This window comes from Trichoplusia ni, chromosome 12 (assembly GCF_003590095.1).
Source record: "Trichoplusia ni isolate ovarian cell line Hi5 chromosome 12, tn1, whole genome shotgun sequence".
Taxonomy (NCBI): Eukaryota; Metazoa; Arthropoda; class Insecta; order Lepidoptera; family Noctuidae; genus Trichoplusia; species Trichoplusia ni.
Genome location: NC_039489.1, coordinates 9,436,372 through 9,452,183, shown reverse-complemented (window position 1 = coordinate 9,452,183; position 15,812 = coordinate 9,436,372). Strand labels below are relative to the sequence as shown.

General features: G+C 38.2%; 1 protein-coding gene across 2 annotated transcripts in view; it reads right to left on the bottom strand.

The window, feature by feature from the left end:
* Positions 1-15,812, bottom strand: part of LOC113499540 (HEAT repeat-containing protein 5B) — a 29,085-nt gene that overhangs the window by 11,817 nt on the left and 1,456 nt on the right. For both annotated transcript variants that reach the window (XM_026880053.1, XM_026880054.1), the window contains exons 4-24: positions 14,638-14,785; positions 12,710-12,927; positions 11,384-11,481; positions 10,919-11,079; positions 10,442-10,575; positions 10,010-10,160; positions 9,306-9,437; positions 8,718-8,868; positions 7,940-8,128; positions 7,518-7,636; positions 6,949-7,085; positions 6,275-6,462; positions 5,707-5,801; positions 5,037-5,197; positions 4,356-4,530; positions 3,722-3,988; positions 2,502-2,691; positions 1,745-1,893; positions 1,148-1,286; positions 529-711; positions 91-209 (exon numbers count right to left, since the gene is read on the bottom strand). In XM_026880053.1, coding sequence (XP_026735854.1) covers positions 91-209; positions 529-711; positions 1,148-1,286; positions 1,745-1,893; positions 2,502-2,691; positions 3,722-3,988; positions 4,356-4,530; positions 5,037-5,197; positions 5,707-5,801; positions 6,275-6,462; positions 6,949-7,085; positions 7,518-7,636; positions 7,940-8,128; positions 8,718-8,868; positions 9,306-9,437; positions 10,010-10,160; positions 10,442-10,575; positions 10,919-11,079; positions 11,384-11,481; positions 12,710-12,927; positions 14,638-14,785 — 3,304 coding nt within the window. The remainder of the gene's footprint in view (positions 1-90; positions 210-528; positions 712-1,147; positions 1,287-1,744; positions 1,894-2,501; positions 2,692-3,721; positions 3,989-4,355; positions 4,531-5,036; positions 5,198-5,706; positions 5,802-6,274; positions 6,463-6,948; positions 7,086-7,517; positions 7,637-7,939; positions 8,129-8,717; positions 8,869-9,305; positions 9,438-10,009; positions 10,161-10,441; positions 10,576-10,918; positions 11,080-11,383; positions 11,482-12,709; positions 12,928-14,637; positions 14,786-15,812) is intronic.

Here is a 15,812-nt window from a genome sequence, read left to right as displayed (position 1 = left end):
ATTTTCTCTCCGACCGTAAGTTAACGAAAGGGTAGATCATTTATTGACACACGGACAATATCTAGCAACATTTTAATGTTATACACGTACCCGGGTAGGCCACCGGGACTGCACGGCGGGGTGTGTGGAGGTCTCGGACTCGGCGTGGAACTCCGCCTGGTCGTCGTCGCCCTCGCCGTCGAAGTCCGTCTCGGGATTGTTGCTGTCTTCTATAATAATAAATCAGACAGTTTTTTTTATTTTTGCGTGTCTATTTACGAAATACGGTTTAATGTGAATGAATTACAGTCAAAATAAAAACTAGTACCATACATACATTTATTTATACATGTCTTCGCAAATAAATTTGCTATCTTTTTTAAATAAAACGGGTACTACGTAGTTTGCCTGTAAACATTTTTTAGTAAGTCGAGAAAAATACGTACAATTAAAGTCATATATATATTTTCTGTACCTGAATTTCTTATGACTGGTAACGCTTTCAGTCTATTATCATGAAAACACTGTCTTTCAAGTGTATTTACTCACCCAATCTTATCGTAAGTACTCGCTTAGCTAACGCCAGCCAGTCCCGGACATTCCGATGTGTGGCGGCCGCCAGTAGACAGCAGGTCAGTGTGTCCCGGGCATAAGACAGCGCCATGTCGTCTCTCTCGCTGTCCAGGAACGTGAAAAGGGCTCCCGGGAGACCTGTCTCCGTGATAACCACTCCTGGGAATAATGAGTGTGGTTTGAATTTTTTTTTTCAAATGTAGTAAATCGATTCGATTTTTAACGATTAATAACGATTTTTTAACGACTGAGTAAGTGGAAAAGAATGTGTCAAACCTTCAATGAACAACTTTTCTACAATAAAAGCTTTTTCGTTTCGGGATGTCTCTTTAGGGATCATGGCTTTTAATTTTTATTGACATAAAATACAGTCCACCTTGAATGTAACTCTGACGCCTGTGCTAGGCTTTAAGCCTGTGTTACAGGAGCCAGTGTCTTCGCTCAATTAGGTTATAATTTTGTCATCTTAATATTAACACTTTGAAGTAAACAGAAAAATAATAATTTAGATAAACACTTGGAATCCTCTGTCTAGCCGTGCTACACAGTAGTGAATAGCATTATTAAGCAAATCTCGTAGTTCATTGTAACTTACCGCAATAAGGTTTGGCAGGAACGTGATCTTTCGCCAACAACGCATACTTGCAGACTTCGGCGGCTTCCTTCTGGGAGAGCTGACGGAGGCAGCAGAGAGCGGCGCGGCGAACTGTCAACTCCGAGCTTGATAAGTCGCGCTATACAACAAAAAAATACATACATTCGTACACAATCATCAAAATACTATGTAGATTTTGGTATGTTTATTTTTCGTTGTTAATTCTATGATTAAATACTTAGAATACGTCGCGCTGGAGAACTTATGGAGAGGCCTATGTCCAACAGTGGACTGCTATAGGCTGAGATGATGATGGTGAAATACTTAACGGAATAATTTATAAGAGGTAAGTATAAACAAAAACAACCATGTTGTCCAACTAGCTGTAGCGGGGTCTCATTCTTTTAATAATTGCTTGGACCTTGGACTCCCAACTTGACCAACATATAATTTCGTTGCCTTTATATTCTCTTAGTAGTAACAAAAGATTATCTCTTCAATGAGATAGCTGGCTAGGTAAAAATTAAGCCAGTTTGTATCATCTACTTCCAGTCCCAAACTTTCACCTATACTTATATAATAACACGATATACATACACAGAGATGAGGAACAAGCGTGTGCAGATTGATATGATCAGGCGCGAACATCTGCAGCTGTTGCAGGCAGCCCGTGGCCTCGGCCCGCGCGCCGCCGCCGTACTCGCCCAGGGCTGCGCACGCGCATACGAACCGACCCACTGCTACGACTGTGGCAGAAATATTATAACATTTATAGATACCATATAAAGTCTAAATATTGTGAAGTGAAATGAGGCAAAGCGATCTAGTTATGGTCGAATTTTATCAATATGATATAGAGTCATGTACTTTTGCTGAACTCTAAGACATACCTCAAATGAGAATAAGGCTAAGAGTAGAAGTTTTGGTGATCAATGTAGGACGGAAGGAATTTGTGACGATAAGAAAATTGACATTTTCCAACAGACAAACTATGTAATTATAGTTTTGTTGGGCTCTTTATATTTTTTAGATGTTCCTTGTGCCTTATTAAATAAACAGTAAACAATTATAAATAAATATATAATTATAATTTTGCTTTAATAAAAGGATTTATCTAAGAGTTGAATGGAGCTACTAAAATAATTGTAATGATACTACATAATCATTACAATCTTCGGCAATACTGCAAAAAAACAATACTTAAAGCCAATTTTTGAAAAACCATACAACAAACAAAAAGTTTCAAATAAATTTTACAATTATTCAAAATTGAACATAGTGTCTAGAGGCATAAGCATCATAATTAATTAATAAAAGTAGTTACCACCTTCACCTAATAGATACTAACAGTTACCTTGCAACTCTGGACCGACCACGGTTATAAGCGCGGACAGTAACCTGCCAATGCTCCGATGCAAGTCCTCCTGGAACGGTGGCGCTGTGAACAGCAGCTTGAGTGCCAGGTTCAGAGTCGATTCCACGTGGCTTCGGAACATTGGGCCGGATGCGTCGACGAGCACTGATAGCGCGTGGAGAGACCATACCTAAGAAAAACATAGTAGGTAATACTGAGTAAATTTTTTTGGAAGAATTTTCTATTTTATTATTAATTAAATATGAACTGTAGTGCCTTGTGTTAAGACTTTATTTTCAGAAAATTAACTCGCTTGATTCATTAATGTAGCAAATTGTGTAGAGCAACAGCAATCAATCAAGATCACGGCATCCAAAACTAAGACTTCTTACAAAGGATACCAGTGTAACGTTTTGATTTACTTAATTGTTAAATTTAGGTCCACTTATTAAGCAAAAACATAAAAAATGAATGGTGAACCATGAAATACCATTTCTTAAGCATATTTTTAAAGGTGAAGATGGGATGATATCCATAATCAGTTTAATGAGCAAAAAGGAAAACAAAAAAAAATTATAATACATATTTTTATTAATAAACTGGTCTATTGCTAAAAAAATAAAATATAATAAGCTTATCAACATACAGCTTCGAAGATATATCGATTAATTATAAATCATGCTAGTATGCTAATAGCTATCATCACAGTTGCTAATAATACTTCTTTTGCCTTCCATAAGCCCTCGCATGACTTTCAGCGTTTATGTGGCCGATGCAATGATAAATGCCATGTCTGTCTGCTCGAATTCAACTCAATTTCCATGGTTTTCGGCTTTAAGCATGGTCTCAGAGTTTTGACTTTATCCAGCTCATAGATTTGTCGAGCTGTAAACAATTTATGTGTGGTGAGATCTCTTTAGGAAACTGAGAATATCTTTTTTACCTTGCATTTTGGTTTTTTGCGTGTTAGAATTAATTTGTGTAAAAGGACTGCTTCTACTGCAGTAGGCATGTTTATAAAATAAATCTTACTAGTAAGAGCTAATGGAAATAACGTGTAGCAATAGCATAGCAAGATCATGCAAACATCGCAGTCACTATATTTTAAGGCTTGAAGCACGAAAAATTATTATATACAAATATTACTCATACAAATCCATTTACCAGGCGTGAAAATTGTTTACTCTATAACGCGGAGTATGTAGAATGTATATACCAACCTGCAGGTCAACAGCAGCGGAGTCCTGCGCCAGCGTCCTGAGCACGGGCAGCGCGGCGGCGGAGGGCGCGGCGCCGCGGGCCCGCTGCAGCGCGCCCAGCGCGGCGGCGGCGGCGGCGCGCGCGGGCCGGGCGCCGCCCGCGCGCGCCGCGCCCAGCACGCGCTCCGACAGCGCCGCGCTCTCGCCCGGGCTCACGCAGCCGCACACGCGCCCCACGCACGACGCCGCCGCCGCGCGCACTGTCGCGCTCGGGGCCGACAGACCGTTCTGGGGAGGAGGAACGTATGCTTGTCACACTTTCATACAACGCCATCTAGCCTCAAACTACCATGGGTACTAGATGGATACTAGTTTAGACCCATACCAGAGTAAAATGTCGTAGTAGTGAAACAAACATTTGTCTTAGGTAAGAATCTTACCTCTAGGAGTCTAAGCAGTCAGGACCAGAAATCACTTCGACTAATATTAATTTAGAAGCTAGACCTTAAACTCATATCAGAAATCAAACTATGTTTAAAACCACTTTTCCTTTCCACAGCGGCCAAGGTCTAACGCGAACAATATGTATTCAAAAATAAAAACTTAACACTCTACAAAAAAATATGCACCTTAATACATAAAAAACAAGACTCACAATAGCAAGGTCGATAGCAATGTTCTTCACAGCATCTTGTCCTAAAGAGCTCTTCAGTTCAGCCAGCGACCGCAGCGCCAACAGTAGCGCGGTGTAAATGTTTATTTGTATGGCTTCTTGACGAGCGCCTTTAGACATCTTGATACATTCCGCAAAATGTTCTAGCATTTGTTGCCTGAAAATAAAATCATAAAAACTACATGTAGTAAGTTAAAAGTAGTTTTGACAGTTTTGACTTCTTGAGCTTTTTCTGTATGACTAGTCTCCAAACGACTATTGGCATATCAACTTAGCTTCAATATGCAGTAAATTCTAAATACTCAAGCGGTCATGATGGGTAATACATAAGTCTTACGGAAAGAGTTTTACTCTCGGTCGATTGTCGATCGCCTCGATTGTTTTGTGCCGCGACTTTTGCGTTTAGGCAATAGACTTAGAAGATCAAATCGCAGTTTATATCTATCCTAAAGTTTAAGCATTTCCAAAAAAAAACATAAAATTCAAGTCCGAGAGATGGCACATACCTCTTCTATCTTTGCTTTCTATTTCCTAATCTAATTTTATGTGGGTTGATAAAAATCCATCGTATTATTAGTGTTTTTTTTTTCTAAAATTTCCGTTTTAGCCGTATCTCAATATTAAATAATTTAATAGTAAAACACAATATATTTTTTCACTCACCGATGCTTATTAGCGGCTCTGGCGAATATCTGCGGGAACAGCATGACAGCGGCGTCAATGACGGCCACGCCGAGCGGCTGCGCGCCCGTCAGGCCGCGGTACAGGCAGCAGGGGTCGTGCTCTAGCGCGCCTGAACCACTCGCGCTTAGAGGGGAGATTAGCTAGAATGGGGGTATTGGGTTAGGTGTTTACTTACAAAAAAATATCCATATACATGGTGAAATTATTTTAGTTTTGTGTACGCTTTTCATCATCATCATTATCGTCATCATCGGCCCATATTCGTACACTGCTGGACATAGGCCTCCCCAATAGCACGCCATTGAGATCTTTATTGTACGCTTTTATTACGGTTTATTTGATAATTTATGAACCAGTAAAAAAGCTGAACATATTATTTAGAAAATGTACAATCAGACATCTCGCAGATTTCCAATCTCGCCAGAGTAATTTTTTTTTAGAACCCATTAAAATATTTCAGACAAAAAGAGAAACAATATTTTATCTTTATTTGAGTTGATTATACATAAAGAGAAAATCGCAGCTTTCGGTGTGTAGGCTAACATGTATAAATTTTCCACTAGAGGCGCTAACGGTCAAGATACACGGAATTGCTTGAATCCTATACATTTTGTCATGTAATGTAGGGAATCGGTGTGGGGTTACATACCTGTTCCTCAATATCAGCGTGGTCGGTCTCATAAATCCATCCTTCCTCACCCAAGAGTATTGTGTCGCGCGGATGCATCGCACTTCTTAATACACCTGAAACAAAAACATATACTTAGTGAGCTATTCTTCACTTGATTTTGTTTCTTGTACGTTGAACGCACGGGCCTAGAGGCATATGCCACGCCAGCGAAAAAAACGATAACCATTCGTGTGTTCTACAAAATGCTCTTTCAGGTCTAAGTATGTCTATACAGTTGGCTTGAATATTTTGCATTTTGACCACGTTTATATAAACTAACTTTTCTTGTTTGTTTGACGTTCCGGTAGGATTTTTGCAAATCAATTTTGAGGCACTCAATTTCAATTTTTTCAACTCAATTTAGGCTAGCGGGCTGAAATCTTCAAGGTAGCTTCAAACTCGATGACAATGTAATTGACAACTATAAAAACCGCTGGAACGATCTTAATAAAATTTTAATGGGTGACATTTCAAAACGCGGATATTTTTATTAATATCATATTAATACCAGCTATCCCACCCACTCAGAAGCAGGTACACCACTCACCAGTAGCCACATTGGCCCCGCTGGGGTCAGCGGACCCGGCCAGCTCGGCCGCCAGCAGCCGCAGCAGGGGCGCGGGCGGCGGGACCGCCCCGCCTCCCAACGCGCCGCACGCCTGGTACACGCGCAGGCGGAGTAACGCCGCAGGGGCCTTTAGAGCGCCGCCGTATGAACGGACTACGCTGCTTACACTGTAGCGGGAAAATTGTATTAGAATATTAAAAGGAAATATTTTTTTATTTGAGCTTTTACGTATTGTTGTAGTACATAAGGCGTTGGCATTGTCTACCAATCAAACTTTGGGTCTAATGGAAAAGCAGCTGAAAATAGTTGGTTTGTGTTGATTGTAGTGTCAATCCCACAGATTGACGATAAGTGTGATAGAATACTATTTAGGCGTTAGAAAAGATAGCTGAGATATGACATTGAAAAATGAAGATGTTTTTTCTCATTTGCTAGTATAACTATTTCATTTCAAACTAACTAAAAACCCTACTGTACGCAAGAAAAGGACCCATCGAATCGGGTGCGGGTTTGATAGGCTGGAAGCCCTAAGCAAACCACCCCTCAACAAAAATTTCAAATGGCGGCAATATTCTTTCGTTTTTACTTACGTTATTATACTTTCGTTACGAAATTTCAAATCGATACGACATTCTTAGGAATAGATTACTTACTTAGTAAGAACTGCAATAGCGCCATCTATTGGCTGCGACAGTCGTTTAGCAGTGTCATCGTTGTTGACTAGCGACGGGCAGTGAATGAGCAGGCTGTGTAACGCTGATAAAGCGCCCGCACGACCTTCCAAGGTCACCTATAAAGTATATTTTAATAAAGTATTCTTATACACACATATGGTCCTGAAGTAGGTTCAACCTGTACGATGATACAGCAATTCAATGTATCAATGTCTAGAGCTAGACATATGCCTCCCCTGCGAAGTTTTGCCACAATACCGGTTCATTTTGATGATTTTTTATGAATACCCATACTATATTTCGGTCACCGGTGCCCGACGCCGTACTGGCGATGCATTAATGATATTAAACTTTTTGGTTGTTATTTAGATACTCTTAAGACAATCTATAATTTTAGTAAATATTGTGCCATTTATTTATAATTTAGATTAATTTGACTAAGATTAGCACTTCATGTAAAGGTTTAGTCAACTTCCAGTCTTGTTGAATAGCGCATAGAGCTGAAATTACCGATTCTACTTCCATGCAAGTAACAAATTGTAACCCACCTGCCAAGTAAACGCATCCCCTCTAGACTTCTCTGATTCAAGTTCTTTAGCTGACCGCGGGAAACTGTTGCGCCATAGCAACAACATTCTAGGCAACAATCCGCGGACAACGGGTACTCCTGTATTTTTAAGTGAACCTTATTTACATTATAATAGGAATGACGATAAAGGAATAAATCTGTGTAGACCGTCAATTTGACAACAAAAAAACAATCGATTCATTATTCGTTAAGGTGTGTAATTATATCAAGGTGTGACGTGACGCGAAAGACCATTTCATCTTGATAATATTACTTTTACGATGGACAACAAAACCAAATTGCAAAACGCAATATTATTATCTATTCTACCTGAAGGAGATAAAATATCACCATCTATATTCAAGTATATATCAGTGAGCACATTATACATTACTTGCTTACCTAGCGTACATATAGCGCCGACTATAAGCCAGCCCGCATTGGTCCTCGCGGCTGTAAGTCTGCTGCTATGTCCCGCAGACCGCAGTAACTGTTCCGCGGCGTTAAAAGCCACTTTGCCGCGCCCGTGCGGCACGCCTAAAGGTGATAGACGAACCGCACCCAGAATAGCTGCTAATGCCGCTGAATAACCTGGGAATTTAAACTGGAATTAGTGTTTTCTTTTCTTTCTAGTTTGTCTTATTCAAGCGCCCGCCCCCGTTTTTTTGCCGGAACCTGCGTTTTTGACAGGTGTCTTTTTCATTGTGTAAGTCGTGGAAGGACAAATAGATGAAATAAATCAAAGTTCAGGAATGAGGGTTTACGAAACGTGAGTAAGTATACCAACACAATTGCAACATTTCATTTTGTCATATTATGTAACTATATAATGTATCGTCGTGGCAACAAGTAAAGTATTACTAGAGAACCTAACTACCTAAAAATAATTTTAAATGAGTAGTCGATTAATGTAGGTGTCAGGACGATCGTCAGGATCGATAATTTAAAGTAATCTAATTTGAACTAGTCAAACAGCTAGCGCTGTGGGTTAACATATAGAGGAGGACTACTACTTCTGCCGTATATGTGAAAAAAGGAAAGCCAGACAGAGTTGGCGCAGTAACGCGTTACGTTACAAAGTGGTTTACCCTCCAATATAGACATACTTCAATAAAACTTAAATCTTCTTGATCTACCAGATCCAAAAACAACAGTTAATAAATAGAGTATGTGATATTACCAGAGATATGATGCGGTGTAGGCCTGGCCGCGTCGAGCGCGTCCACGCACTTGTCGATGAGCGGCGTGATCTGCGACGGCAGCGCCACGCACACGCAGCGGACACACCAGGCCGCCGCCAGCCGCGCGGCCACACACGGGTGTTCTAGTACCTGATGGTGATTACGTGAGGTATTAACTATTGTTAAATGTTTGTTTCTTATTATAACCCTCGATCCAAAATAAAATAGGTGTAATAAGTTTGACGGGTCTGTCTTTCTGTCTCTTGCATCATGGCTCCCGATTAGATTGAAAGATTTCAATTTAGTTTGTTTGTAAAGGGGTTTTGTATTAATGGAGAAAGTTGTGGGGGGTGAAAATATTTAATGTAGGGTTTTTTTTTTGTTATTTGTGTTTTAACACTATTTAACGTTTGATAGATCATTCAGATTTTTCAAAGCTATCATTGCAGAAAGGTATGGATTAATAAAAATCTTGCTTTATGTGGAATTCAAATGATACCAATATCAATTATAATACAAACCCTGAAATTTCATTAAAAAGTATCTCTCTGCATACAGCACAATATAAGAATACAATAATTACTTACAGTACATATAGCATCAACCATGTTCAAAGAGGTATCGGACACCAGGTTTTGCACAGAAGTACCGAGTTGCAGTGCCAGTTCACCTGCCTCCATTAACGCACAGACTAGCAAATGTTGGCTGAATAATGTTTCCTGGAAAGAATATTCATTTTTTTTGTATTATTATTACTTCAAATCAAAGCAAGGCTCGCTAGGTATGAGATGTATAGACCAGGAAGAGGTTAAAGATTTCGTTGTGTTGGAACGCATCTTGGAGCACGGCTCTGTCGAGCAGTTGACTTCGATAAGCTGAATTGATTGAATAAATTGATTTAGAGCATGTAAAATATAGCTCGGGAACTAACTTGTAGGATTCGTTACATCACGTACGAGACAAAGGAATCACAATAATCTTACTAGTGGGAACATTGTTACAATCCATCATCTGTCTTGCCCATAATGCCCAACCTATGTCGCGGTCGCTTCCCAACTTTACCAGATTCAGAATCACTTACGTCAAGCGACCTATCTGATCTCTACAACCCGTTTTACCGAGTAATATTAATAATCTTTAACATTTTGATTCCTATACAGGGATGAAAAACTCATTTAATCATTCAATATTTTCATTGTTATTGTTTTGAATATAATCGCAAATGTTATCCGATTCGCATCACTTTCTGCATATTAAAATAATTAAGATATATTTTTCTCTCGTTACATACCTGGTTGCAGTCTTTAGCGTTTTCAGGGTTGAAGTCGATGCTGTTCATCTGTTTGATGACTATCTGAATGATCTCGCGACAGGCTGACGCTTGAGCTTTCTCGCCTAACATCTTGCCCAAAGTGTTGCGTAGTATAAAGTTTATGCATTTCCTGAAAAATTATTATGTGTGAAGAGACTGTTTGTTTTAAAATTATGATGAAGCTGAATTGTAATCAAAATTGATTCATAAAAAGAACAATTATTATTTATCTAAATTATATACACATCCGTTACAAAAAGAAATGCACACATGTTTTCAAATCATGGAGCAGTGATTACTTGTAAATAAAAATTAGCGATACATCAATCTGACTTATGCACTGTAATATAATTGTACTTAGACAGTAAAAATATAGTTTTTGTATAATATCACCGTTATTACTATATTTACCTTGAATAGACGGCGTCGACGTGTGAGCTAGCTGCTTTAGGATTCGCCACGAGATCAAGAACGTGGTTCAGGAAGGTAGTCATGTTGCGTTCCAACCACACGCCTCCCATGTTTTGTACGAAGACTACGTATGCCTGATAATAGATAAACAAATTCATGCCGTAAATTTTGAGAAGTAACGTTTTACTCAATGAGAAAAATAATAAACAGTACCCATTAAAAAAATAAAGTGTAGCAAGATATTCTACGTTTTACCGCCGCCACTTTTTACTGTTTTTAACCGAGTAAATACACCGTTACACACATTAGAAAGAAGAAATAAAAAGTTTTTGATTACTACATACATTACATACATACATTACTAAGTACCTTATGGGTCTCTTAAGTACCTCATACACCTCTAACATAAAGACGATTTTGGCTTAACTTCTCCAACCGTCTCACTTACAGCGCCATATTTTAATAAATCATACTCACATGTGTCACAGAGACCCTCACTTCCCTATTGACTCCTGACCCTGACTTGATGATCTCTCCCTTCAGGAAGGAGGTGCCTCCACGGAGGAACGCCCCCATCAGCAAGTTTAGTGCTTCGTCAAGAGAGACTACGTTCTTTGGCGGGTCTTTCTTTTGTTGAACTTTAAAAGAAAAGTTAGATTAGCATTTTTAAATTGAATAACATTATGCTGCTTTTTGAAACGCAGACAATAATTGGCTTTATATGTTTATTTGTATATCTTGTGGTATACTTCCACAATTTTTTATGACTTAAGTTCTACAAACATCTTAAAAAACAGATACAAGGTTGCATTTCTCGAACGTCAATAGTCAATAACACTCTAGCTAGTCGGCATCTTAATTCGCCCACGCTGCACCAATGAAGTTCAAAATATGTATGTGTATTATATGTGATTACAAAAGAAACATCAGAATGATAAGTACCTGATTGCGCTCCACCTTTCATTTTCGAATTTAAATTAGTGACTTCGCCGGCCTGCGTTATCGCTATCAACGCCCCGAGGAGCTCGGCTATAGCACATCTGTTAAACATAAACATTTACAGATAAGTACGTATCGAGATTGTTTACAAATATATAGAAATATAGTAAGAAACGTGCAAGGGTATATGGGCTATGATTGTTGATCTCTATTCTTTGTTTGTACTATGTTAATTTAGAGATGCCAGCAAGGTCTATTTAGCCCATTAGGGCGGATGCATGCCGAGCCAACGGGATTGTCCCAAAGACGCGGCCCCGGAATAGGAAGGGTAAAACATGGGTGTTGGTCAGTGAAAGTCTTACACTCCCTTCAGCTCAACCTAAACTGGAAGAAGTCATTCGACCAGAAAAAAAATGCTTTATTTTTTTACATCTTAAAATTCTCTTTATGGATGATGTTTTTGCGTTAAGCATCAGTTACATTACGTACTCCTTTAAAATCAAAATCGAATATAAAAAATTTGCCAGCCACAAATGAAAGGTTCATCAATAAAGGAACACATTGTTTGAAAACCGGATCACGAACTGCAAAATGCAAAAGAGAAACGAATTCTGCACCTGCCCGATTCTAAATATAGAACAAGACAGGTGCTAAGATTCGTACTAAAACTTTGAATAAACATTGCCTGGCGCTGTATTTTGAGGATTTGCAATACCAGCAACCAAATACAAAAATAAACCTTATTGCAAGGATACAAAGAATAATTTTCAATGTGTTACAGATCTGGTCTCCATTATTTCGTGTTATGATGTCAACGGCTTTGTTTGAACTTTTGAACAATAGAATAATGTTTTTAATATGCCCTACATCGCAAATGTCAAAGATAAACCTTTAACGTGAATCGACCTTTTCGTCTAATAGCAAAATCAATGTCCAACCCTCGAACCATATGCTAACCTATTTACTTTCTGTCTTTTGTTCAAGAACAGGCTTTTGTACACATTTTTAATACATTTGTATGTACTTAATAATTATGAATTTTTATGGTATCAGAAGTAACAAATAACTTCATTACAAATCAATCGAAACTCCTGCAAACTACAATATCCTTTTGCTATTTCTTGAAAAATGTGAAGTTTTCAGAGTACCATTATTTCTGAGTTACATACTTAAAGATTACATGCTTATTGTTTTACTCTAGAAGCAGAACAAGGAGAATGATTGTTTACAGTTTTTTTGATTGTGTACAGTTTTTTTAATTGTGTAATTTTTTTTATACTGACTTTTGCTGTTTTCTGACTATACTAACATTGTTTTTTTTTAACCTACCGTAAGATATAGTCACTGGGATGCGCAGCCCTCAAGCAAGCTGCTGCTATAGCATCCAAGTCTGCTGGTGTGAGTCTCATGAGGGGCAGCAGATGACGCAGCGTGTGGGCAGCGGCCGCGCGCACCGCCGTCGCCCGCTCCGAGACCAGGGCGTTGCGGGCAGCGCGGGACACCTCGCGGACGGCCGCCGGGGCTGCCGTGCCCATGCCCACGCAGATCTGATGTGTAGGCATATTATAGCAGTGTTACAGTTATATTAGATTATAGTTTATAGTACCCTTTTTCTTATAGCCTGATTGGATATGGTATCCGAAACACGGAAACAACGTTCCAAAATTCGATGGTGGTTCTGGACTGGGTTCTCGTCCTACCTTATGCCATTCAATAATCAAATTAATTTCGTCGAAAAACATTAAATGTTCTGCGAAGAAGATTTGGCAAAAATAGCATTGATGTTTAATAGTCTGGGCTTAGCCTACTACGGTTTACTCGTAGAGGGCTACGATTCTGCTATTTTACAATGGCCGATGAATGAATGGCAATGGATTAAATTTGAAAGTATTCCTATTCTCTTAAGCATTTTGCCAATACAATAATTGGAAGTTAATTGTATTGACCTTGGGTGTACCGTCCCGTGCTAAATTTTCAATTATTTTGCAAGAAAAAATACAAAAAATGTCATTTTAAGCCAATTTTCATTCATCGGCCATTGTAAATTGCAGAATTGGGGCCCAGATAGTACTGTTCATCGACTACATTGCACTTAAGTATATGATTGGAGGGATTGCTTCAATAATAGTGTGTTCAATATTAAGTAATATGGACAATGCTATTCTCGGAGGCATACTCATTAATCACATTGTGCGTGTAAAAAGATATTATCCGTTATTGTCAACACATGTTTAGAGTAAACTAATAACAAAGTGTCGACAATAGACAATGCACATATATTGATAAACAGCTTATAAGTGTTAATAAGCAATGTTTCAAATGCAATTAATAAATTAGTGTTACAATCGTCATATAAATCTATTAACAGGAGAATGTTCATAATTCAGTAAACTAAGGTTAATTAATCAAAGTTAACTTAAGGATGTAATTAAAGTTTAACGCTAACTTAAAAATATCGTACATGAGCTGTCTAACGGTGAAGTTTATTGGTTTAGAAACTGACTACGTGTGTAATTTATTCAACAGATAATAGAACTACAAACAAAAGATCTTAGTGCTTAAGTTTGAGTTGGTTTTTACCTACAATACTTATCATTTACATAATTACGAGGCTTTTACGAGCTTGGAACGAAAAAGATTAAAAGGCAATATTATGTATACTTATGTTATAAAGAGATAAAGTTTGTGACATTGTCGAGGGTAATCTCAAAATCAATTAAAGCAAATTCGTAAAATCTGGGACCAAAAGAAAGCACCCATCTATACTAATAATATTATAAAGAGGAAATATTTGGTTGTTTGTTTGATACGAATAGGCTTCGAAACTACTGGTCCGATTTGAAAAATTCTTTCACTGTTGAGAAGCTACATTATCCCCGCTGAACATAGGCTATAATTTATTTCAAAAATATTAGGGTTCCCTAAGGAAATTGCGATATTGTAACCCAAGGTGTCATAGCTTATTTATCTTCTAACTACGCGGACGAAGTCGCGGGCAACTGCTAGTAGAGGATAATTATGTAGGTATTAGCCAGTAGATAAAGAACCATATTTTTTACTTGCTATTAATATTTTTACGACTCTGTGGTAAACGTCTACAATAGTCTGTCTTTCTATAGTTTTATATTAGCACACATCAAACATTATAGCAGAGTACTCAACTTTGTTCTTACTATGAAACTGTCTAACAAGCTATAACAAACTCTTCAATTAATAAAATGTTACAATACTGGCTCAACTAAGTGACAAATCCTTACCTTTTCCAAAGTGTTCATGATCTCAAGCCTTGTCTGCGACTCGGCGTTCTTCAGAGATCTAACAAGCGTTGTCACAGTCTCCTCGTATGATCGCCCCATCATCCTGCCGAGTTTCTCATACATACTTCCCAAGCAGCATATAGCAGCCCTAAAAACAAACTTAATATAAGGAAACGAATAAATATACTAAAGTGAGCATGAATAATATGCACAGTCAAATACTTAAGAAAGACTGTGATAAGATTTTTCGCGGTCTACATTTTATTTTCAAGTAGCCGTTGCCAGCGTTCCCGCCTGATACAAATCGGAAGCGATCTCGCGGTAACATTAAACTATCCAAAAAAACTATCATTAAACTATATAAAAGCTATCCTATGTTTTAACCCAGGTTATAAACTATCTATGTACAAAAATTTCGTTCAAATCCTAGTAGGATATTTCTCTTTTAAAGACACATGGAGTTGATTCGATGTGAAGGAAAAGTGAATTGTATATGTAATGCAACAAACTGATTCAAACTAATAGGAACCCTATTGGTTTGAATGCAGTCTAAAGATCAGTTTGCCAAGCAACATAGCTGAAATAGCTACATGTAATCTTTATCACTTGAGTAAGTTTGAATTTTTATTTTAAAACAAAATCGTTTAAGTAAATATCTTTCGATTTTGACCAAGGCGGTTAGTGTAGCAAGACCAGCCGCGCGGGACTTATTACAGTGCGTGTGCGCCCACACAGGTGCACTCTTTTCCCTAACTCTCACGGCCAGATGGGTCGGCAATACAACATCACCGGATACCAAGCGCAGGTCCTACATATTTACGTGCATACGAAACACATAGTTGTGATATTTATTACATACATTTGAAAAGTCGGCGTGTCTTAATATCGAAGTTTCGAATCATCCAACCTTTGACTGTAAATCCTGTGCTGTTACTAGTACATTTTCAGTTTTTACAGATATTAAATTTTATGTAAATGTAACTGAAACTGTAACACAAGGTTCACTTAACTGCAAGACGAGGTGGGTTAGTGACATACTTTTCGGCATGTAGAAAACGCACATACATGATAACAAGTTTACGAGACCAAAGTCAAATAGTTACTTAATATTTCGTAAATATTTACGAACTTCATAGATTGCATTTTCAAAGAATATAAAAGCATAGAAAAAAACA